Source organism: Heptranchias perlo, chromosome 24, assembly GCF_035084215.1.
Source record: "Heptranchias perlo isolate sHepPer1 chromosome 24, sHepPer1.hap1, whole genome shotgun sequence".
In the NCBI taxonomy this organism is placed as follows: Eukaryota; Metazoa; Chordata; class Chondrichthyes; order Hexanchiformes; family Hexanchidae; genus Heptranchias; species Heptranchias perlo.
In genome coordinates this window covers 36,073,247-36,098,480 of record NC_090348.1, presented here as the reverse complement: position 1 = coordinate 36,098,480, position 25,234 = coordinate 36,073,247, and the positions used below count along the sequence as shown (strand labels likewise).

Sequence of the window (25,234 nt, the reverse complement as noted above, 5' to 3'; positions counted from 1 at the left end):
TACAGGTCTCAGTTATGAAGAAAGAATGGAGAAACTTGGGCTCTTCATCTTAGGAAGGAGACTTGCATTTGTTTGGACATTTATAGGATAAAAACATCTTAAAGCATTTCACAAAGGCATCTAAGAGGTGATCTTATGTAGATATATAACATTGTAAACCGTGTGGAAAAGGTAAATATGAAAAATTACTTTAAACTGCGACTCTGGAACAACAGGTCACAGGTTTAAACTGGTAAAAGGCAATTTCAGGGCTGATATCAGGAAGTCCTTCAACACATGGGAAGAGCTCCCAGAAAGACTGGTGGAAGCAAAAACTCAAAAACCCTAGAATCATTTAAGAACCGACCAGATGTTACAATGAAGGGGCTTTTAGGTTCCTCTGGATGCATGAGCGGAGATGGGTCAAATAGCCTTCCTCATCTGTACTTATCTTGTGATTTTCAGATTTGCTTTTGAACTATTAATGGGAGTATTTAGTTCAATATAATTAGCTCATCCATATGTATCGTTTAGAAAATCCCCTCTTCAGCTGCAAATGGAGAAGATTATATTGTATAATGAATATCCCACAATAGATCTGTTAATTTGTTTTCCTAGATTAATTTAAGATGTACAAAATAAGAGCAATCACTGCCAGTGGGAAGAATACAGCAGTGAAATCAAAGACAAATCTGCAACTAACATTATGATCTGAAACTAAAATTATCATATCATGTAACACAAAAGGTGCTCAAAGAAACAGAAACCCAGTGGGAGCTTTCAAGATATTTAAAACCAGATGTACTCGGACAAATGTAATCATTTTTCCACAATCCTAAATTAACAACTTCACCAACTCGGATGGATTTTACTAGTACAGTCAAATGTAAGGAGTCTTACAACACCAGGTTATAGTCCCATCGTTCACAATCCTAAATTAACAACTTCACCAACTCGGATGGATTTTACTAGTACAGTCAAATGTAAGGAGTCTTACAACACCAGGTTATAGTCCCATCGTTCACATTTCACATCGTTCACATTTTCACATCGTTCACCTGACGAAGGAGGAAGCCTCCGAAAGCTTGTGAATTTAAAATAAAATTGCTGGACTATAACTTGGTGTTGTAAAATTGTTTACAATTGTCAACCCCAGTCCATCACCGGCACCTCCACATCAGGTTATAGTCCAACAGCTTTATTGGAATCACAAGCTTTCGGAGCTTTCCTCCTTCGTCAGGTGAGTGACGAAGGAGGAAAGCTCCGAAAGCTTGCGATTCCAATAAAGCTGTTGGACTATAACCTGGTGTTGTAAGACTCCTTACATTTGTCCACCCCAGTCCATCACCAGCACCTCCACATCATAGTACAGTCAAATCATGGCTCATAATCAACTTTTAATTCTAACCATTTAGAAAATGCAAATACTTTGTCAGAAGCACATAGCACTTCTATTTATATGCTGCACAGCTTTTCGCATTTAGAAAAAGTAAAACATTGATTGATTAAATAGATGGAATTCCTTAAAATGGAGCCTGTCCAAGGAAAGCGGGAGTGCGGGTAATCTTTTAAAACAATTGTGCTATAGCCTTAAGGTTGAGTTTTCACATATGATAATCATCATATGCAGGGAGAGGTAATGGGAAGGAGTTTATGTTTTGTGTGAAAACACCAAGCCTGCAAGTATCAAATGGAGTTTTTACAGCACCATAATTCTGGATTATAAATAAAAAAAGTGTTTTGAGAAAGAAAGACATGCATTTATACAACAGTCACATGAATTACTCTGAAGTGCACACAGCATGATCCTACAAAGAGCAACTAGATGAATGACCAGTTAATCTGTTTTTTTTGGTAGTCTAGTTGAGAGAGAAATGTTGTCAAAATAGTGTCTTGAGATCTGAAACAAGCAGCTAAAAAAGACAGACAGGGTTTAATGTCCCAATTGAAAGATGATACCTCCCACAGTGTAGGACTCCCTCAATACTGCACTGGATTGTAAATCTAGATTTAAGTGTGCAAATTACTGGAGTAGAGATTGAACCAATAACTTCCCAACTCAGGCAACAGTGCTACCGACTGAGCCAAGAGGGCAGTGGTGACTTGTGTCAGCTTGGCTCTTTATGTGTATATTACTTGTTTGCTTTTCATGCTTACATTAATTCTTTTGGTTAGTACTGAGTGAATTGATCTGTGTCGGATACAACAATTGGTCATTGTATCCAATTGAGACAAGCGAAAATTGGCCAGCGCTCCCGACTGCTATCCAACAACCTCTGCTGGCATTATGTGCATAGATGTTAGATGAGGACAAGGTTATGTTCGCCAGTAATGCCCTCTGTGGGAGGGTGGATGAATGGATGGAAGAAAAAGGAAAAGAAAGGATAAAGAAGAAAAAGAAAAAAGGAAAAAGACGAAAGAAATGGAAAAACAAAAAGGAAAAAGGAAAGAATTTGTGTTTATATACGCCTTTCACGAACTTACGACGTATCAAAGCGCTTTACAGCCAATTAAGTACTTTTGAAGTGTAATGTAGGGAAACGCACTAGCCAATTTGCACACAGCATGGTCCCACTCACCCATTACCCCTGTGCCTGCTGACCTATAATGGCTCACGGACTAGCAATGCCTCTATTTTAAAATTCTCAACAAAAACTTGCATTAATGTAGAAAAACACCTCAAGACACTTCACAGAGGCATAATATGACAAAAATGCACACCAATTCAAAGAAATATATTAGGAGGGGTGACGAAGTGGGTTTTAAGGAGGTGGAAAGGCAAAAAGGTTCAGGGAGGGAATTCCAAAGCTTAGGGCTGAAGGCACGGCTGCCAATAGTGGGGCGGAGAGGTGGGAATACAAAAATGACCTGAATCAGAGGGATGGAGAGTGCAGGAAAGGGGATTGGAGGGCTGGAGGACTTGGCAGAGACAGAGAGGGGCAAAGTCATGAAGAGAATCAAACACGAGAATGAACATTTTAAATTTGAGGCTTTGGGAGATAATGTAGGTCAGCAAGGACAGAAATGAATGATGGATCAGCAGGACAGGACATGGACAGCAGAATTTTGGATGAGCTGACATTTAGAGGGTGGAAAATGGGAGGCTGACCAGAAGAGCATTCAAATAGTCGAGACTGAAGGTGATAAAGTCATGGCTGAGGGAGGGGCGGAAGTGGACGATGGTACGGAGGCGGAAGTGGACGATGGTACGGAGGCGGAAGTGGACGATGGTACGGAGGCGGAAGTGGACGATGGTACGGAGGCGGAAGTGGACGATGGTACGGAGGCGGAAGTGGACGATGGTACGGAGGCGGAAGTGGACGGTCTTGGTGGAGACGAAATGCAGTCAGAAGCTCAGCTCGGGGTCGAATAGGACACCAAGACTGCGAACAGTCTGATTCAGCCTTAGTCTGCAAGATAACATTACACCATTGTGCTACCAAACCAGGATGCTGCAGAACATTTTCTCCTAACTTGTCGTTGTACAGTACCTGTTGTTTGTTGCCCCTTCTGGTAAGCATCACAAATTGCATGGTTTCTGAATTTTCAGAGTCCCCTTCTCCTCCTCCTGGGGGTGGAGGTCCTTTCTTCAACTGGCTTTTTAGCTGGAGTGGAATAGCCACATCTAACTGGTGTACTTTGACTGACTCGCCAGTTCGCTGCTGCACAAAAAAATGTAAAGAATCATTTTGGTGCAAGTACTTCTTAGTCATTTTTTAATTTTAAACTTTGTTGCCAAGAGATCACTTGACAATAGCCTAAGTTAAGACATCAGCATAAACTTCATACTAATTTAATTGGCAATACTGTACATTCATATTAACTTGACTCCCCTAGCAAATATTCTACTGTGTATAGTTCTCAACAGAGTAATCCCATTCAAAACAGAAGAGTTAAAATTTTGTGCTCGACAACCAATAACAATGAAATGAAAGATGGCCTCAACACACAAGCAATCTGGACCAATTAAGCAAACAGATTAAGAAATGGCAGTTCAAGTGCAATACAGCTCTAAATGTAAAATAATGTATAGTAGAATAGGAAACATTAAACATAAGTACATGATAAAGAGTTATCCATTAGCAAACCAAAAAACTTGATGTGATTATTGATGATTCACTGAAAGTTTCCAGTTTGTGAAGTTATTATGAACAAAAGTAATCTGGTACTAAGATCTTAAACAGTTTCACTTTGCACCAACATAAGGCTCAACTTGACTCCTGAGTGAAGCAGAGTGAGATTTGCTGGAGGAAAGAGTTAGGGTCTGAATCTGACTATGACTGAGTGCAGGACTGGAGGTCACAAACTAAACATTAACAAGTCTGAAATGAAACTAAAGACAAGAGTTTTCCCCCAAAATTCAGAGAATCAGAACGTTCATAGCACAGGAGGCGGCCATTCGGCCCATCGAGCCCCTGCCAGCTCTTTGTAAGAGCAATTCATTTGGTCCCATTACCCTGGTCTTTCCCCATAGCCCCGCAAATTTTTTCCCTTCATGTATTTTATCTTTGTAATTGTAATGAATATATAGATTCATCTTTCAGCAAAAGCAACTGATTCAAAGTTGAAGTCCTCAATCTCGCCTCCATCCTGAGGGTTCTGACTCTTGCTGGTGTGCAATTCGAAATGTCATCAATCTTCCAGATCTTGCCCAAAGGATAATTTGTTAAAGAGAACCCAGGCAGTGTTGCTATGCCATTTGATTTTTGGAGGCATAACAGCCAAGCCCAATGCTGGTGTCACTCAACATGGACACACGTGCTCTTTCCACCAGGAATCATTAAATACGGATGATCAGCGAAGCTCCTCCTCGTTTATTTTTCACTAAGATCACAAGATGTTTGCGGATGAGAAAGGACATCCAGCTCAACTTAATTCATCAATCCAGAGAGATCTTAAATCCCCCTATTTCAGCATCTAATTGTTTCTTAAAAAGTGCCAGAGCTTTTGCCTCCACTACTCTTCCTGGAATTGTATTCCATATCTTGATCACTCCTCGTGTGGAGAAGAATTTCCAGACATCAGTCCTAAATGCACCATTTACTCGCTTGAGTCTGTGTCCCCTTATCCTATCTTACAATGTAATTTAAAGTAATAGTCCAGATTAATCTTTTCTATTTCCTTGTTTACCTTCTAAACTTCCATAAATTCAACTCTCGGATACCTCCTTTCCAGACTGAAAAACCCAAGTTAATCCAGTCTTTCCTCATAGCTCAGCCCGTTGACACTCAGGATCAGCCCTGCAGCTGTCTCTGCACTACTTTTAGCGCTTGAATACCACCCTTGTGTTTCAGTGGCTAGAACTGGATGCAGTAACTTCATAAGAGTCTCTTCATAAAATTTTACATATCAATCATAAAAGCCTATAGTTAACAAAAACAGTATTTTTTCTCGAGAATAAAAAGGTACGTTACACTACATATTTAACAACAACTGGCATTTATGTAGCACGTTTAACGTAGTAAAATGTCCCAAGGCACTTCACAGGAGCAACATCAAACAAAATCTGACAACGAGCCACATAAGGAGATATTAGGTCAGGTGACCAAAAGCTTGGTCAAAGAGGTAGATTTTAAGGAGCATCTTAGAGGAGGAGAGAGGCGCAAAGGTTTAGAAAGGGAATTCCAGAGCTTAGGGCCTATAAGATAGGTTAGTGTACTTGGAAGACATCATATTTTCAGAAATTATCTGGAATACCCATGGTACCATCCTTAGCCCCTCCTTTTGCACACCTGCAAGCTGCCCCTTCGGAGACGTTATCCTGCCATGGGGTCAGTCTTCATTTGTATGCTAATGACCACCCAGTTTTACCTTTCCTTCCTTCACCCTTAGTCCCAGGACTTCCCCTGTTTTATCAGAATACCAATCTGACATCAAGGGTGAATCAGAATTTATTCAACTTAATAGGAAATAGAATCACCTTATTTAGTCCTAACAAAAACTCTGTCCCTAACTCCATTCCCCTTGCCAGCTGCTCGCTCAGGCTGGACTAAATAGTGTTTAACCTCAATGTCCGACTCGACTGGGGATGGAGTATCACATTCCATAAAGACCACTTATTTCCACCTACAAAACATTGCCCACCTCCCCCTACCTCACCACCACCACTGCTAAAATATTTGTAATGCTTTTGTTACCTCAAGACTCAATTTCTCCAACATCCTCTCGTTGGCCTCTCAAGCTCCACACTTTACAAACTCCAATGAGTATCAAAATTCTGCTGTCTACACCAAACCCCGTTCAGCCTTCACACCACTGTTCTTTCTGACCAGCTCTCGGTCCTTCAACATACCAAATCCAAAATTCTTGTCCTGGTTTAAAAGTCTCTTCATGGTCTTGCCCCACTCTTACCTCTAAAATCTCCTCCAGCACTACGGTGCCTCAGGCTTTGGTTTCGTGTGCATCCAATTCTCCCTCCTGGCCACTCCTCCATCGGAGATAAAGCCTTCAGCCATCTTAAGCCCGCCCCTGAACACCTTTGCTTTGCCATTTGCTCTTCCACCTTAATTTCCTCAAAATCTATCTTACCAGCTTTGCCTTTGGACATCTCCTAACTCTTCTACTGATTGGCATCCATGCTCTCCTGCATAAGAAACTTTGGGCTGTTTTATTATTTAAAAATGTTAGTTACTGGTGTAACTGGTGTAACATCTGCATTTTTGCACCACAGGAACATTTAATGTTCACACTCTTCACAAGTGCAACAGCTTCCATACAGATCTCCGTAGTAATCAAGTATTTATTCAATTGGGCACAAAAGAAAAAAAAAAATCAACCTTGCCTGTCTACTTGAGCCTGAAAGTTATGCTGGTGGAATTTTTTGTTTGACAAGCAGCTCACTAGCTTGTTTCCAGCTGTGAACTTGCAGTACCTAAAATGAAGATCATTTTGATGACAGGAAATTATCTGTACTTGAATGGGGATTGACTTTGATTGCCACTTTTCCAGCAAACATTACAAACCATAATTTTTTTCTTCCTTTCTCTCTTCCTCTCTGGAAGGTGGGGGCCCATGGTGGGGTGTGGTCCTATAAGTACTGGCAGCTCTCTCTCTGGTAATTTACCCAAGTTGACATTCTTTATGCCTGAAAACTGATCAGCAAGATATTCTTTTCAACCTTGCCATGGGTCATCTTTCCGAACTTTTCTATTATTAGTAGGTCTGCTTTCCCTTATGTGAAGAGCCTTGGATCGTTTAATTATGCTAAAGATACTATAAAATCACAAGTAGTTGCCGTTATTCAGCACATATTGCCTCAATCAACTGTAAAATCTTTCATAAGTCATCTCATCAAGCTTGGCTGGTTGCAACTATAGGCATTTTGTGGCATCATCATACATCCTACCAGGGATTGCAATTTAAATGATTTCTGGGTTTGCAGCTTCACAAATGTTTGCTGTGTAATGCAGGAAAATGTTAAAAATGTTAAGAACATTCATTCAGAAACTCACTTCTGAGATTCTCTAGATTCAGGAACTGTCCCTCTAGATTGGAAAATTGCACGTCACTCCGCTTTTTAAGGAGAGAGAGGGAAACCATGGAATTATAGACCAGTTAGCCTAACATCTGTTGTGGGGAAAATGCTGGAGTCTATAATTAAGGATAGGGTGACTGAACACCAAGAATTTTCAGTTAATCAGAGAGAGCCAGCATGGATTTGTGAAAGGTAGGTCGTGCCTGACAAACCTGATTGAATTTTTTAAAGAGGTGACTAAAGTAGTGGACAGGGGAATGTCAATGGATGTTATTTATATGGACTTCCAGAAGGCATTTGATAAGGTCCCACATAAGAGACTGTTAGCTAAGATAGGAGCCCATGGAATCGAGGGAAAAGTACGGACTTGGTTAGGAAAGTGACTGAGCGAAAGGCGACAGAGAGTAGGGATAATGGGTAGGTACTCATATTGGCAGGATGTGACTAGTGGAGTCCCACAGGGATCTGTCTTGGGGCCTCAATTATTCACAATATTTATTAACGACTTAGATGAAGGCATAGAAAGTCTCATATCTAAGTTTGCCGATGACACAAAGATTGGTGGCATTGTAAGCAGTGTAGATGAAAACATAAAATTACAAAGCGATATTGATCGATTAGGTGAATGGGCAAAACTGTGGCAAATGGAATTCAATGTAGACAAATGTGAGGTCATCCACTTTGGATCAAAAAAGGATAGAACAAGGTACTTTCGAAATGGTAAAAAGTTAAAAACAGTGGATGTCCAAAGGGACTTGGGGGTTCAGGTACATAGATCATTGAAATGCCATGAACAGGTGCAGAAAATAATCAATAAGGCTAATGGAATGCTGGCCTTTATATCTAGAGGACGAGAGTACAAGGGGGCAGAAGTTATGCTGCAGCTTTACAAAACCCTGGTTAGTCTGCACCTGGAGTACTGTGAGCAGTTCTGGGCACCGCACCTTCGGTAGGACATATTGGCCTTGGAGGGAGTGCAGCATAGGTTTACTAGAATGATATCCAGACTTCAAGGGTTAAGTTACGAGGAGAGATTACACAAATTGGGGTTGTATTCTCTCGAGTTTCGAAGGTTAAGGGGTGATCTGATCGAAGTTTATAAGATATTAAGGGGAACAGATAGGGTGGATAGAGAGAAACTATTTCCGCTGGTTGGGGATTTTAGGAGTAGGGGGCACAGTCTGAAAATTAGAGCCAGACCTTTCAGGAGTGAGATTAGGAAACATTTCTACACAGAAAGGGTGGTAGAAGTTTGGAACTCTCTTCCGCAAATGGCAATTGATACTAGCTCAATTGCTAAATTTAAATCTGAGATAGATAGCTTTTTGGCAACCGAGATATGGGCCAAAGGCAGGTGTATGGAGTTAGATCACAGATCAGCCATGATCTTATCAAATGGCACAGCAGACACGAGGGGCTGAATAGCCTACTCCTGTTCCTACGTTCCTTTGATCTGGAACTTTCCTAAAAAATTTAAAACTGTACCCGGAGTGAGACATTAAAAACAAAAAGATCTAATGTAAAGAATAACTGCATCAAAAAGAAAGAAGTCTTGTATTTATATCGCACCTTTCACGACCTCAGGACGTCCTAAAGCACTTTACAGCCAATGAAGTACTTTTGAAGTGTAGTCACTGTTGACGCAGTCACTTTGCACAAACAGCAATTGATAATGACCAGATAACCTGTTTTAGTGATGTTGGTTGAGGGATGAATATTGGCCAGGACATCAGGAGAACTCCCCTGGCGCTTCGTTGAATAGTGCCATGGGATCCTTTACGTCCACATGAGGGGGCAGATGGGGCCTCGGTTTAACAGCTCATCAACTAGATTAGTGCCTGCCACTTAAAATACAGAAATATGCACTTGACAAGACAAATTTGGTTAGAGTTGCCTCTGTTACAAAATATTTATTTCCAATGTAATTACTTAGCAAGGTGGCAGTAAGATGTGATTTTAGACAACAAAAGGATCTTAGAATGTTGCTTTACCTGCACGTTGATTTGGAGTTTGAAATGTTTTAGAAACAGTTGCTGGGCTGATAAGGGCTATATCTCCATTGATGTTAATTCAACCCCTCACAAAATTATGCATAATTACTCCTTCAAGCTCATGTCTAATTCTCTTGCTCCCCAAAGACATTAACACTCACTATTTAAATTCAACGGCTCAGAAAACAGAAATTAAAAAAACAAGGCTATTAGAATTCTAATTTAAAGGGATATGTTGAAGGTAAGACTCCATTGTTCAAATAATAAAACAACTTGCTGAACTGAATATTCTAAATATACTCTTTCATTAGACTACAACTTGGACAGTGCAATTCAGCAAGTTTTTTGTTTCATTCCTAAACCTAGGCCTATTCTGATAAAATGGCTCATTGAAACTAACACTCCCCCATACACACAGTTAATACTAAGTGGACTGGAAAATAAGACTTAACACTGTGGAGCAGTAATTTATCACATTATTAAAAAATAACTATTAGCTAAAGTAATTTACTCTTTAAATCTTATCCAGTCACATAACACTTGTTTTCATTTAGTTTCAAGGCTATTAAAATACCAACTTACAAGAAAGTAAGATTTCACATGTGTGTGTAATTTAAAAGAAACTCTTTGATGCTATGCACTTTTAAAAATAACTCTGCACTATATCCAAGCACCCGATCATAAGGCGTAACTAGGCTGACAGGCAAAGAACTGCATGTTCTTCCTTTTCTTCTCCCCCTCCCGACACAAAGGAAGTTAATTCTAGGCAAAGCAATTATTGCTTCTTGCAATACTAAATGACTATCATGCATACCATCACCTATGCTCTAAACTAACCAGATTATTCGAGCGGAATGAAGAACATGTTTTTTCCCTGTAAATCTAAAGCAGAGCTCAATGACTAGAATGGTATGTTTTTAATAATGTGCATTTTTTCCTTCCAAATCCCCAAAGTTCTATCATCTTGAAGCACAAGAGCAGTATCATGGGAACACTATCACCTCCAAGTTACTCTCCAAGCAACACACCATCTTGAATTGGACATAATCTTACATTGTCGAATCAAAGAACCATAGAAAAAATACAGCACAGAAGGGGGCCATTTGGCCCATTGTGTCTGCGCCGGCTCAAAGAACAACCAGATGCCCATTCTAATCCCACCTTCCAGCACCCGGTCCGTAGCCCTGCAGCTTACAGCACTTTAGGTGCAGGTCCAAGTACTTTTTTTTTTTAAAAAAAGAGTTGAGGGTCCCTGCCTCTACCACCAATTCGGGCAGCAAATTCCATGCACCCACCACCTGCTGGGTAAAAAAGTTTTTCTTCATGACCCCTCTAATCCTTCCGCCAATCAGCTTAAATCGATGTCCTCTAGTTCTTGAACTCTCTGCTAGGGGAAACAGGTACTTCCTGTCTACTCTATCTGGGCCCCTCATAATTTTGTACACCTCAATCAAGTAACCCCTCAGCCTCCTCTGCTCCAAGGAAAACAACCCCAGCCTATTCAATCTCTCCTCGTACCTGCAATTTTTAAGCCCTGGCAACATTCTTGTAAATCTTCTCTGCACTCTCTCCAGAGCAATTACACCCTTCCTGTAATGTGGTGACCAGAACTGCGCACATTACTCCAGCTGTGGCCTTACCAGCGTTTTATACAGTTCCATCATTACATCCCTGCTTTTGTATTCTATACCTCGGCTAATAACGGACAGCATTCCATATGCCTTCTTCACCTTATCTACCTGTACTGCCACCTTCAGGGACCTGTGCACATGCACTCCAAGGTCTCTCACTTCCTCTACCCCTCTCAATATATTCCCGTTTACTGCGTATTCCCTTTTACTGTTTGCCCTCCCCAAGTGCATTACCTCACACTTCTCTGGGTTGAACTCCATTTGCCACTTTTCCGCCCACTCCACCAACCCATTGATATCTTCTTGGATTCTACAGCTATCCTCTTCATTATCAACTACACGGCCAATTTTTGTGTCGTCTGCAAATTTGCCAATCATGCCCCCTACATTCAAGTCCAAATCATTAATATATACCACAAACAGCAAGGGACCCAACACTGAGCCCTGTGGCACACCACTGGGAATTCTGGAATTGAAGTCAATGGGAATCAGGGGGAAAACTCTCCAGTGGCTGGAATCATACCTTGCACAAATGAAGATGATAGTGATTGTTGGAGGCCAATCATCTCAGACCCAGGACATTGATGCAGGAGTTCCTCAGGGCAGTGTCCAAGGCCCGACCATCTTCAGCTGCTTCATCAATGACCTTCCCTCCATCATTAGGTCAGAAATGGGGATGTTCGCTGATGATTGCACAGTGTTCAGTTCCATTTGCAACCCCTCAGATAATGAAACAGTCCATGCCCGCATGCAAGACCTGGACAACATCCAGGCTTGGGCTGATAAGTGGCAAGTAACATTCGCACCAGACAAGTGCCAGGCAATGACCATCTTCAACAAGAGAGAGTCTAACCACCTACCCTTGACATTCAACGGCATTACCATCGCCGAATCCCCCACCATCAACATCCTGGGGGGTCACCATTGACCAGAAACTTAACTGGATCAGCCACATAAATACTGTGGCTACTACAGCAGGTCAGAGGCTTGGTGTTCTGCGGCGAGTAACTCACCTCCTGACTCCACAAAGCGTTTCCACCATCTACAAGGCACAAGTCAGGAGTGTGATGGAATACTCTCCATTTGCTTGGATGAGTACAGCTCCAACAACACAAGAAGCTCGACACCATCCAGGATAAAGCAGCCCGCGTGATTGGCACCCCATCCATCACCCTAAACATTCACTCCCTTCACCGCAGACACACCGTGGTTGCAGTGTGTACCATCCATAGGATGCACTGCAGCAACTCGCCAAGGCTTCTTCGACAGCACCTCCCAAACCCGCAACCTCTACCACCTAGAAGGACAAGGGCAGCAGGCACATGGGAACAACACCACCTGCACGTTCCCCTCCAAGTCACACACCATCCCGACTTGGAAATATATCGCCGTTCCTTCATCGTTGCTGGGTCAAAATCCTGGAACTCCCTACCTAACAGCACTGTGGGAGAACCTTCATCACACAGACTGCAGTGGTTCAAGAAGGCAGCTCACCACCACCTTCTCAAGGGCAATTAGGGATGGGCAATAAATGCTGGCTTTGCCAGCAACGCCCACATCCCATGAACGAAAAAAAAATCTCCTACCAAACACCATAAGGGGGCCATCAGCCGAAGGATTGCAGCAGCTCAAGAACCAGGCCCGTATCACCTTCTCAGGGCAATTAGGGCCAGGCAATAAATGCAGCCTGGTCAACGTCACCCACATCTTAAGAAAAAAATAATAAAAGGGCTCTACTAAATCATATGGGGAGGAGGCACCACAACTGATGTTAGGTTCACAGTGCTAGGTAGGAGAAAATTGGCCAGGTTCCCACTTCACTATCTAGTGACCATCTGGTGGAAGTGAATATGTGAGGACAGGACTGGCCTTGGCTGCAAGATGTGAGATATGTTTCTGAAATTCACCAGTTTCCCACAACTCTGTGAAACTCCAGTGCGGCTCAGTGTACCATGACTTAATACTGAGCAACACAGACAATCAACATTCCAAGTTGAATTCCCAATCCATGCTGCATTAGCTGATCTCAGCCAAGGCAGCAATGGAGACACTGCTACTGGCCTCACTGTCCCCAGGATAGGGGCTGTAATCCCTAATGGAAGTGTGCCTGTGGTTTAGTGGACCATAGGATGGAGCTCAGCTATGACGATCCAGGTTGAAGAGTTTATTATCCAGGTTCACAAACAGAAAAATGGCATTTGGACAAGGGTACCAGAGGCCTGCCTGCATCGTGGAACCATAATCTGGAATGAAATGCAACCTTTGGGCCAGAAGGGGCAAGGGGGGAAAAAAAACAGGAGGACAAACTAGCAAAGGGAGAAGAAAAATAACAATTTTTACTGGCCTCTTATTGCTTGCGTGTGAAATCACTCAGTAACAACATTGTTTAAAGAGTAGATGATAAAGAAGTACCAACTATAAAAGATCTATAATTGAGTTTTGACTTTAATTCTTTGAGCAGATTAAGTGAGAGTTTCCTTTCCAGAATGGAAATTTCTTAAAATTATTGGTCAGTTATTATTTCACTCTTCAATCTGGTGCTATCACAGGCAAACACAATCCTGTCATCCCACAAAACCACATATGAGATTACTGGACAACAATCAAGAGCCCAGGCCACATTCTCTCTCCCTTCCTCACGACCCTGGGACCAATAATAGTGTTTCTATTTTAGCCCTAGCTGAGATCAGTTGATTCAACATGGATTACAGATTCAAACCTGGACATTCTTGGTCAGTAGAGTTCAGCAACACACAATTTGGGACACTGAGCCACTGGTAGAGTTTGTACTTTTTTCATCGAGTCAAGATTGTGAGGATCGAAGGAATTTCATAGAACTCTCCTAAAAATGTATCTAAAACTTTTTTTTCAAAAGCATTTGTTTTTCCTCCTCCTTTCTTGAAGGAGTTGATTTCTTGCTGGAGTAAAGAAGGCAATCTCAATTATCTTGCCCAAGTAGCTGCTATTTATGTAGTGTAGGCAGGCTATACTACAGGGCAGTGAAAAGTGATAGGCACAAAAGAATATTTCTCTGCCAACAATTCTTGGAAGTTGTGACTCATCAGGGTCAGGTGTATAATTGCATTCCCAAAGACTGTGTTTAAAATGGAGAGAACTAAGACTCACAAACAAACATCCTTTGGCACTGTCCCAAACTGTAAACAAGCCTGACCCAAAATATCAGAAGATAACAGGGGAATTCTTATTGCCAAATCTCACATTAACAAAGGTGGCTAATCCATAGGCTGTAACTCATCTTCTCAAATCAAAACAAGGGCCGACACACACATCCATTGCACAGCCTGGGTGACTTATTCTTCAACATTGAAATGAGGACATTGTAACTCCAATTTAAAAAAAGTTACCCACAGAATTGACGACTGTATATTATAAGGCGATCACATACAAGATACCCCCCGCCCAAAAATCCAAGAAATTTGTACAAAATGAGGATCAAAGTGATAAGCTGATTTCCATAACTATATTTAGTTTCTCTTCTCATTTCAGTCCACTGTTGCTCCAATATTCCAATGGTATGTTTTATTTTGATCAGCTGGGCATCTGGCGCGCACAGAAAACCAGCTCCATACTTAAGATTCTCCAACAAAGCTACAGAGAAATTAACACAAGTAGAGTTTCTGTTTGCCTAAGATGGGTACAAACTCTTTCCCTGCAGGAATACACAGACATAACTTGCCCAAGTACAGAAAGCTTACAGACAGCAAAGGCTCAGTTAGGGACCATAAATACGTGCATATGTACAACTGGAATTTAACCAACTAAAACCATGCAGCATACTTGTAAGTTCTGTGTGGCTTGAGTAGCCCTATCCTTTAAGTTATATGATTATCCAGACTTTGTCTTTGTGGGTCACTTAGTTGAGCACTATGAAGCTCTATCAGCAACATGCAATTTAGTACATCAAGTTCAAGGAACACACATAGAATGATGACAGCAAAGAAGGCAGCTATTCAGCCCATCAAGTCCGTGCTGGCTCTTTGTAAGAGTAATCCAGTTAGTCCCATTCCCTCGCTCTTTCCCCGTGGCCCTGTAAATTTTTTCCCTTCAAGTATTTAGCCGATTCCTTTTTGAAAGGCACGATTGAATCTGCTTCCGCCACCCTTTCAGGCAGCGTATTCCAGATCATGATTATTGCTGCGTAAAAAAGTCTTTCCTCACGTCGCCTTTGGTTCTTTTCCTCTGGTTCTCAACCCTTCCATCAATGGGAACAGTTTCTCTTTATTTACTTTATCTAAACGCTTCATGATTTTGAACACTTCTATCAAATCTAATACATAAAAACACTCCTAACCCCCAAACTAAAGTATGGTTTAAATTTACTGCGCCATTTCAGAAGCTCACTGCAGGAAAACGAGTAATCAGGGCTTCTTTGGCTAGCTAAGGGTGGTGAGCTGTATATGGCTCAAATGCCATTGCTTAGCATCTCTTCTTTAAGGCTTGCTTCAGCTTGCAGGATTATTTAGACCAGGACCAGGATCAGCACCCATGCATGTCCCATTAATGTGCCACCCTGGTTGGTCAATTATCAATAGTAATCAGGAGTACTGCAGACCCACCAGGCTCAAATATTCGATTACGGAGTCTGTCACGGAGGGTGTCACTGTCTTCCACTGTCAGGAGCATCATTTTGCAGCCATCAACCCCAAGAGACAAACACTTCCCCCCGCTTCCCCCAATCCAAGGCAGATAATCTCCAGTTATCATTAGCTGAGATATTCATATCGCAACTTTCCCTCATGACTTTTGCTGGCTTGCAATTGATTCTAAATCTCCTCCTCTCTAACCTGTTGGGGTCAATCAGATTTCAACTGCAGCTGCTGCCAGGATTGGAATTGAAAATCTTAAGGAAAAGTGACCATTTCAATATCTCAGCAATGGAGGAGTGCTCCAGTATAACAGCTAATAAAATTATGGTGCTGCTGGGTCTACTATCTTCAGAGAAACTGCTCCAATAGGAAGGAGACCCAAGAGAGGATATGACACTGGTGTAAGATGATCCTCCTACTTTTAGGTATCGCATAACTCCAATAGGCTGCTTCAAGAGTGATACGGACAGAAGCTGACTAGAGTCAGCTTGCTCTTCACCCACAGATTTAAGAATGGCATGGGAGGGGGGTCTAAGAGAATAGATACAAGAATAAAAGCAAATGTTGCAAATTTGAAATAATGAAAATTTTGCAAATACACAGGTCATTCAGAATCTGAAAGAAACACCAGTTTTAAGTGGGACCCTTCAGCAGAACTGATCAAGAGTGTCACACAAAATGTTAACAACTTTTTTCTGATGTTAACTGACCCATGAATTTCCAGCATTTTCTGTTTTTATTACCTTAAAACAGGAATTTTAAAAGTTAGTTAAAACTTTCAGTGCAAGGTTTCAGCAACTCATATCAAGTTGGTACGATATGAATTTTTATATGACATATTGTAATTTTTATGCATGAAGTACCTGTAGATTCTCGAGCATCATTTTATCCAAAGCTTGAATGAATTCTTCATCTTCTGCACAGGGAAGATGCTTGAGACCTCCACCCTTGATCATCACCTCCTGCATAACAAAAATGATTCAAATATAAACAGAGTATTGAGTTGAGTGCTTTAGTTAACTTTGTCACCCAATAACAAATATATTTTTTAAAATCCTATTCCATTTGAAAAACAAATATGTAAAACCATGTTAGCAATCTACTGTAGAATTTGCTGCAAATATATACTCTTCAACCTTTTAGCAAAGGTGCACTGTTTAAAAGACCTACTTAAAACTGGTCTGTTGAAAGAGCTGAACCTCAACTGCAACTTATCCTAGCTAAATTAGTTCATCCTCAACAAGCCTACATTTTGTACCTGTAACGTACCTGAATGAGAGTTTCAACGGCAGATGGGCTGAGGTAGTGGCAGAGGTGGGAGATGTTAGAGGTAGAACTAAGCAGTCTTTGCGATGGGGAAGATGTGGGAAACTCAGCTAGTGGTCAAACCGGATGCTGATCTGTGAACAGACAGATAGTAGCGGGGCAGGAGGGTAAGTATGTGGTGAGGATATGGAGTTTGTCTGGGGGCTAAAGTTGGTGGCTTCAGTCTTCTCAATGTTCAGCGAGAGGAAAATACAGACAAGAAGTCGAATAGGAGAGAGACAGTGGAGGGATTGAGAAAGATAATAAAGACTGGAGCGAGGTGCCATCAGTGTACATGTGGAAGCTGACCTTATATCTGTTGTTGCCGAGGGTCAGCATGTGGAAGCGGGGGATCAAGAATGGATCCTTGGGAATGTTCTGAGGTCAAAGTGCAGTGGTGGGTAGAGAAGCCATCGTTAGAAATGCGCTGGCTACAATCATACAGAGGAGCCAAATGAGGGCAGTCTCAAAGGGTTCAAATGGAGGAAAGACATTGGGAGGTGATGTGATAGACCACATCAAAAGCTGTCGAGAGGTGGAGGAGGGAGTCAAGGGATAATGTGTTATGATCACAATCACAGAAAGTGCCGTACACAACTTTGGTTAGGGCCGCTTCAAACAAGGAGTTATAGAATCATAGAATCATAGAAGTTACAACATGGAAACAGGCCCTTTGGCCCAACATGTCCATGTCGCCCAGTTTATACCACTAAGCTAGTCCCAATTTCCTGCACTTGGCCCATATCCCTCTATACCCATCTTACCCATGTAACTGTCCAAATGCTTTTTAAAAGACAAAATTGTACCCGCCTCTACTACTGCCTCTGGCAGCTCGTTCCAGACACTCACCACCCTTTCAGTGAAAAAATTGCCCCTCTGGACCCTTTTGTATCTCTCCCCTCTCACCTTAAATCTATGCCCCCTCGTTATAGACTCCCCGACCTTTGGGAAAAGATTTTGACTATCTACCTTATCTATGCCCCTCATTATTTTATAGACTTCTATAAGATCACCCCTAAACCTCCTAATCTCCAGGGAAAAAAGTCCCAGTCTGTCTAACCTCTCCCTATAAGTCAAACCATCAAGTCCCGGTAGCATCCTAGTAAATCTTTTCTGCACTCTTTCTAGTTTAATAATATCCTTTCTATAATAGGGTGACCAGAACTGTACACAGTACTCCAAGTGTGGCCTCACCAATGCCCTGCACAACTTCAACAAGACATCCCAACTCCTGCATTCAATGTTCTGACCAATGAAACCAAGCATGCCGAATGCCTTCTTCACCACCCTATCCACCTGTGACTCCACTTTCAAGGAGCTATGAACCTGTACTCCTAGATCTCTTTGTTCTATAACTCTCCCCAACGCCCTCCCATTAACGGAGTAGGTCCTGGCCCGATTCGATCTCCCAAAATGCATCACCTCACATTTATCTAAATTAAACTCCATCTGCCATTCATCGGCCCACTGGCCCAATTTATCAAGATCCCGTTGCAATCCGAGATAACCTTCTTCACTGTCCACAATGCCACCAATCTTGGTGTCATCTGCAAACTTACTAACCATGCCTCCTAAATTCTCATCCAAATCATTAATATAAATAACAAATAACAGCGGACCCAGCACTGATCCGAGGCACACCGCTGGACACAGGCCTCCAGTTTGAAAAACAACCCTCCACAACCACCCTCTGTCTTCTGTCGTCAAGCCAATTTTGTATCCAATTGGCTACCTCACCTTGGATCCCATGAGATTTAACCTTATGCAACAACCTACCATGCGGTACCTTGTCAAAGGCTTTGCTGAAGTCCATGTAGACCACGTCCACTGCACAGCCCTCATCTATCTTCTTGGTTACCCCTTCAAAAAACTCAATCAAATTCGTGAGACATGATTTTCCTCTCACAAAACCATGCTGACTGTTCCGAATCAGTCCCTGCCTCTCCAAATGCCTGTAGATCCTGTCCCTCAGAATACCCTCTAACAACTTACCCACTACAGATGTCAGGCTCACCGGTCTGTAGTTCCCAGGCTTTTCCCTGCCACAAAGGCACAACATTTGCTACCCTCCAATCTTCAGGCACCTCACCTGTAGCGGTGGACGATTCAAATATCTCTGCTAGGGGACCCGCAATTTCCTCCCTAACCTCCCATAACGTCCTGGGATACATTTCATCAGGTCCCGGAGATTTATCTACCTTGATGCGCGTTAAGACTTCCAGCACCTCCCTCTCTGTAATATGTACACTCCTCAAGACATCACTATTTATTTCCCCAAGTTCCCTAACATCCATGCCTTTCTCAACCGTAAATACCGATGTGAAATATTCATTCAGGATCTCACCCATCTCTTGTGGTTCCGCACATAGATGACCTTGTTGATCCTTAAGAGGCCCTACTCTCTCCCCAGTTACTCTTTTGCCCTTTATGTATTTGTAGAAGCTCTTTGGATTCACCTTTGCCTTATCTGCCAAAGCAATCTCATGTCCCCTTTTTGCCCTCCTGATTTCTCTCTTAACTCTACTCCGGCAATCTCTATACTCTTCAAGGGATCCACTTGATCCCAGCTGCCTATGCATGTCATATGCCTCCTTCTTCTTTCTGACTAGGGCCTCAATCTCCCGAGTCATCCAAGGTTCCCTACTTCTACCAGCCTTGCCCTTCACTTTGTAAGGAATGTGCTTACCCTGAACCCTGGTTAACACACTTTTGAAAGCCTCCCACTTACCAGACGTCCCTTTGCCTGCCAACAGACTCTCCCAATCAACTTCTGAAAGTTCCTGTCTAATACCATCAAAATTGGCCTTTCCCCAATTTAGAATTTTAACTTTTGGGCCAGACCTATCATTCTCCATAGCTATCTTAAAACTAATGGAATTATGATCACTGGTCCCAAAGTGATCCCTCACTAACACTTCTGTCACCTGCCCTTCCTTATTTCCCAAGAGGAGGTCAAGTTTTGCCCCCTCTCTAGTCGGGCCATCCACAAACTGAATGAGAAATTCCTCCTGAATACACTCAACAAATTTCTCTCCATCCAAGCCCCTAATGCTATGGCTGTCCCAGTCAATGTTGGGAAAGTTAAAGTCCCCTGCTATTACCACCCTATTTTTCTTGCAGCTGTCTGTAATCTCCTTACATATTTGCTCCTCAATTTCCCGTTGACTATTTGGGGGTCTGTAGTACAATCCTATCAACGTGATCTCTCCCTTCTTATTTTTCAGTTCTACCCATATAGACTCCGTGGGCGAACCCTCGGATATATCCCCTCTCACTACTGCCGTGATGTTCTCCCTAATCAAGAACGCAACTCCCCCTCCTCTCTTACCTCATGCTCTATCTTTCCTATAGCATCTGTACCCTGGAACATTGAGCTGCCAGTCCTGCCCCTCCCTTAGCCATGTTTCAGTAATAGCTATAACATCCCAGTCCCATGCACCCATCCATGCCCTGAGTTCATCTGCCTTGCCCATCAGACTTCTTGCATTGAAATAAATGCAGTTTAATCTAGACTTCCCTTGGTCTTTGCCCTGCTTTCTCAGACCATCTGTCCGGTCATGTTCTGTACACTCTCCCTTACTGCCTTTTGTTTCTGTCACCACTTTATTTCCCACTGACTTCCTGCATCGGTTCCCATCCCCCTGCCACATTACTTTAAACCCTCCCCAACAGCACGAGCAAACACTCCCCCTAGGACATTGGTTCCAGTCCTGCCCAGATGCAGACCGTCCAATTTGTACTGGTCCCACCTCCCCCACAACCGGTTCCAATGACCCAGGAATTTGAATCCCTCCCTCTTGCACCATCTCTCAAGCCACGTATTCATCCTAGCTATCCTCTCATTCCTACTCTGACTAGCCCGTGGTACTGGTAGCAATCCTGAGATTACTACCCTTGAGGTCCTACTCTTTAGTTTAACTCCTAACTCCCTAAATTCAGCTTGTCGGACCTCATCCTGTTTTTTTACCTATATCGTTGGTGCCTATATGCACCACGACAACTGGCTGTTCACCCTCCCCCTCCAGAATGTCCTGCAGCCGCTCAGAGACATCCTTGACCCTTGCACCAGGGAGGCAACATACCATCCTGGAGTCTCGGTTGCGTCCGCAGAAACGCCTGTCTATTCCCCTTACAATCGAGTCCCCTATCACTATAGCTCTGCCACTCTTTTTCCTGCCCTCCTGTGCAGCAGAGCCAGCCACGGTGCCATGAACCTGGCCACTGCCACCTTCCCCTGGTGAGCCATCTCCCCCAACAGTATCCAAAACGGTATACCTGTTTTGGAGGGAGATGACCGCAGGGGACACCTGCACTGCCTTCCTACTCTTCCTCTGTCTGTTGGTTGAAGGGGGAAAACTCTCCAGTGGCTGGAGTCATACCGAGCACAAAGGAAGATGGTAGTAGTTGTTGGAGGCCAATCAACTCAGCCCAAGGGCATTGCTGCAGGAGTTCCTCAGGGCAGTGACCTTGGCCCAACCATCTTCAGCTGCTTCATCAATGATCTTCCCTCCATCATAAGGTCAGAAATGGGGATGTTCGCTGATTATTGCAGTGTTCAGTTCCATTCGCAACCCCTCAAATAATGAAGCAGTCCGAGCCCGCATGCAGCAAGACCTGGACAACATCCAGGCTTGGGCTCGTAAGTGGCAAGTAACATTCGCGCCAGATAAGTGCCAGGTAATGACCATCTCCAACAAAAGAGAGTCTAACCATCTCCCCTTAACATTCAACGGCATTACCATCGCCGAATCCCCCACCATCAACATCCTGGGGGTCACCATTGACCAGAAACTTAACTGGACCAGCCATATAAATACTGTGGCTATAACAGCAGGTCAGAGGGTGGGTATTCAGCAGCGAGTGACTCACCTCCTGACTCCCCAAAGCTTTCCACCATCTACAAGGCACAAGTCAGGAGTGTGATAGAATACTCTCCACTTGCTTGGACGAGTGCAGCTCCAACAACACTCAAGAAGCTCGACACCATCCAAGATAAAGCAGCCCGCTTGATTGGCACCCCATCCACCACCCTAAACATTCACTCCCTTCACCACCGGCGCACAGTGGCTGCAGCGTGTACCATCCATAGGATGCACTGCAGCAACTCACCAAGGCTACTTCGACAGCACCTCCCAAACTCGCGACCTCTACCACCTAGAAGGACAAGAGCAGCAGGCACATGGGAACACCACCACCTGCACGTTTCCCTCCAAGTCACACACCATCCCGACTTGGAAATATATCGTCGTTCCTTCATCGTCGCTGGGTCAAAATCCTGGAACTCACTTCCTAACAGCACTGTGGGAGAACAGTCACCACATGGACTGCAGCAGTTCAAAAAGGCAGCTCACCACCACCTTCTCAAGGGCAATTAGGGATGGGCAATAAATGCCTGCCTCGCCAGCGACGCCCACATCCCATGACCAAATAAAAAAAATCATGGCTGATCTGATTTTTACCTCAACTCCACTTTCCCGCCTTTGCCCCAAATCCTTTGACTCCCTTGCTGATCAAAAATTTGTCTAACTCAGCCTTGAATGTATTCAATGACTCAGCCTCCACAGTTTTTTGGGGTAAAGAATTCCAAAGATTCACACCCTCTGGGAGAAGAAATTCCTCCTCATTTCCATCTTAAACAGGTGACCCCATATTCTGAGCCCATGCCCCCTAGTTTTAGATTCCCCCATACGGGGTAACATCCTCTCAGCATCTACCCTATCGAGTACCCTCAGAATCTTGTATGTTTCAATAAGATCTCCTCTCATTCTTCTAAACTCCAATGAGTATAGACCCAACCTGTTCAATCTTTCCTCGTAAGACAACCCTTCCATACACGGAATCAACCTAGTGAACCTTCTCTGAATTGCCTCCAATGCAAGTATGTCCTTCCTTAAATAAGGGCACCAGAACTGTACGCAGTACTCCAGGTGTGGTCTCACCAGCACCCTGTACAGTTGTAGCATGACTTCCCTGCTTTTATACTCCATCCCCCTAGAAATAAAGGCCAATATTCCGTTTGCCTTCTGGATTACCTGCTGCACCTGTATGTTGACTTTTTGTGTTTCATGTACGAGGACATCCAGATCCCTCTTGTACCACAGCATTTTGTAGTATTTCTCCATTCAAATAATATTTTGCTTTTTTATTTTTCCTCCCAAAGTGGATGACTTCACATTTTCCCACATTATATTCCATCGGCCAAATTTTTGCCCATTCGCTTAATCTGTCAATATCCCTTTGCAGACACTTTGTGTCCTCATTGCAACTTGCTTTTCCACCTATCTTTGTATCATCAACAAATTTGGCCACAAGACACTGTTCCTTCATCCAAGTCATTGATATATATTGTAAATAGTTGAGGTCACAGCAGAGCCCTGCAGCACCCCACTAGTTACAGATTGCCATTTTTAAAATGACCCTTTTATCCCAACTCTTTGTTTTCTGTTAGTTAGCCAATCCTCTATCCATGCCAGTATATTACCCCCAACACCAAGAGCGCTTATCTTGTGCAGTAATATTTTATGTGGCACCTTATCGAATGCCTTTTGGAAAACCAAATATACTGCATCCATTGGCTCCCCTTTATCCACCCTGCCCGTTACTTCCTCAAAGAACTCTAATAAATTTGTCAAACACGATTTCCCCTTCATAAAACCTTGTTGACTCTCCTTGATTGTATTATGAGTCTCCAAATGTCCTGCTGCTACTTCCCAATGACAGATGTTAGGCTAACTGGTCTATCGTTACCTGCTTTCTGTCTCACTCCCTTCTTGAATAGGGGTGTTACGTTTGCAGTTTTCCAATCCGCTGGGACCTTTCCAGAATCTAGTGAATTCTGGAAGATCACAACCAATGCATCCACTATCTCTGTAGCCACTGCATTTAAGACCCTCGGATCGTCAGCCTTTAGATCCATTACTTTACCTCTAGTGATGGTTTGTAGTTCCTCCCTCCCCTTTGCCCCTTGACTTTCTATTATTATTGGTACATTATTAGTGTCTTCTACTGTGAAGACAGATACAAAATATCTGTTCAATTCCTCTGCCATTTCCTTGTTTTCCATTATTATTTCCCCAGTCTCATCCTCGAAGGAACCAATGTTTACTTTAGCTACCCTCTTCCTTTTTATGCACTTGTAGAAGCTTTTACTGTCAGTTTTTATATTTCTTGCTAGTTTATTCTCATAATTTATTTTCTCCCTTTTTATTATTCTTTTCGTCATCCTTTGCTGGTTTTTAAAGTTTTCCCAATCTTTGGCCTTACCAGTAATCTTTGCCATGTTGTATGCTTTTTCTTTTAACCGGATACTATCCTTTACTTCCTTAGTTAGCCATGGTTGGTTCACCCTTTTTGTGGAGTCTTTCTTCCTCACAGGGATATATTTTTGTTGCGAGTCATAAAATATCTTTTTAGATGTTTGCCACTGCTTATCCACCATCATACCATTTAATCTGTTTACCCAGTCCACTTTAGCCAATTCTGCCCTCATTCCTTTATAATTGCCCTTATTTAAGTTTAATACAGTAGTTTCAGACCCAAGATCCTCGCTCTCAAACTGGATGTGAAATTCTATCATGTTATGGTCACTGCTTCCCAAGGAATCCTTTACTTTGAGATCATTAATTAATCCTGTTTCGTTACCCATTACCAGATCCAAAATGGCCTGTTCCCTGGTTGGTTCCCCAACGTATTGGTCTATGAAACAGTCCCTAAAACACGATGAACTCCTCCTCAGGGCTATTTTTGCCAATTTGATTTGTCCAATCTGTGTGAAAGTTAAAATCGTCCATTATTATTGCATTACCTTTTTTACAAGCCCCCCTTATTTCCCGATTAATATTTTGCCCCACAGTGTAGCTACTGTTAGGGGGCCGATATACTACTCCCACCAGTGATTTCTTTCCCTTGCTATATCTTACTTCCACCCAAATTGATTCGACATCTTGATCTTCTGAGCCAAGGTCATTTTTCATTATACCAATTTCATCCTTTATTAACAGAGCTACCCCACCACCGTTACCTTTTTTCCTATCCTTCCGAAATGTGAAATAACCCTGAATATTTAGCTCCCAACCTTGGTCACCTTACAACCATGTCCCTGTAATGGCCACGAGATCATACCCATTTGTTTCTATTTGTGCCGTCAATTCATCTATCTTATTACGAATGCTGCGCACATTCAGATGAAGAACCTTGAATTTTGTCTTTTTACCATTCTTTCCTACCCCGGCCCCGTTTGCTAGTGCA

General features: G+C 42.7%; 1 protein-coding gene across 8 annotated transcripts in view; it reads right to left on the bottom strand.

Annotated features, from left to right (window-relative positions):
• Window positions 1-25,234, bottom strand: part of upf2 (UPF2 regulator of nonsense mediated mRNA decay) — a 148,288-nt gene that overhangs the window by 34,604 nt on the left and 88,450 nt on the right. For all 8 annotated transcript variants that reach the window (XM_068005073.1, XM_068005074.1, XM_068005075.1 and 5 more), the window contains 2 exons: window positions 16,546-16,644; window positions 3,471-3,641 (listed from right to left, as the gene is read on the bottom strand). In XM_068005073.1, the coding sequence (XP_067861174.1) occupies window positions 3,471-3,641; window positions 16,546-16,644 (270 nt within the window). The remainder of the gene's footprint in view (window positions 1-3,470; window positions 3,642-16,545; window positions 16,645-25,234) is intronic.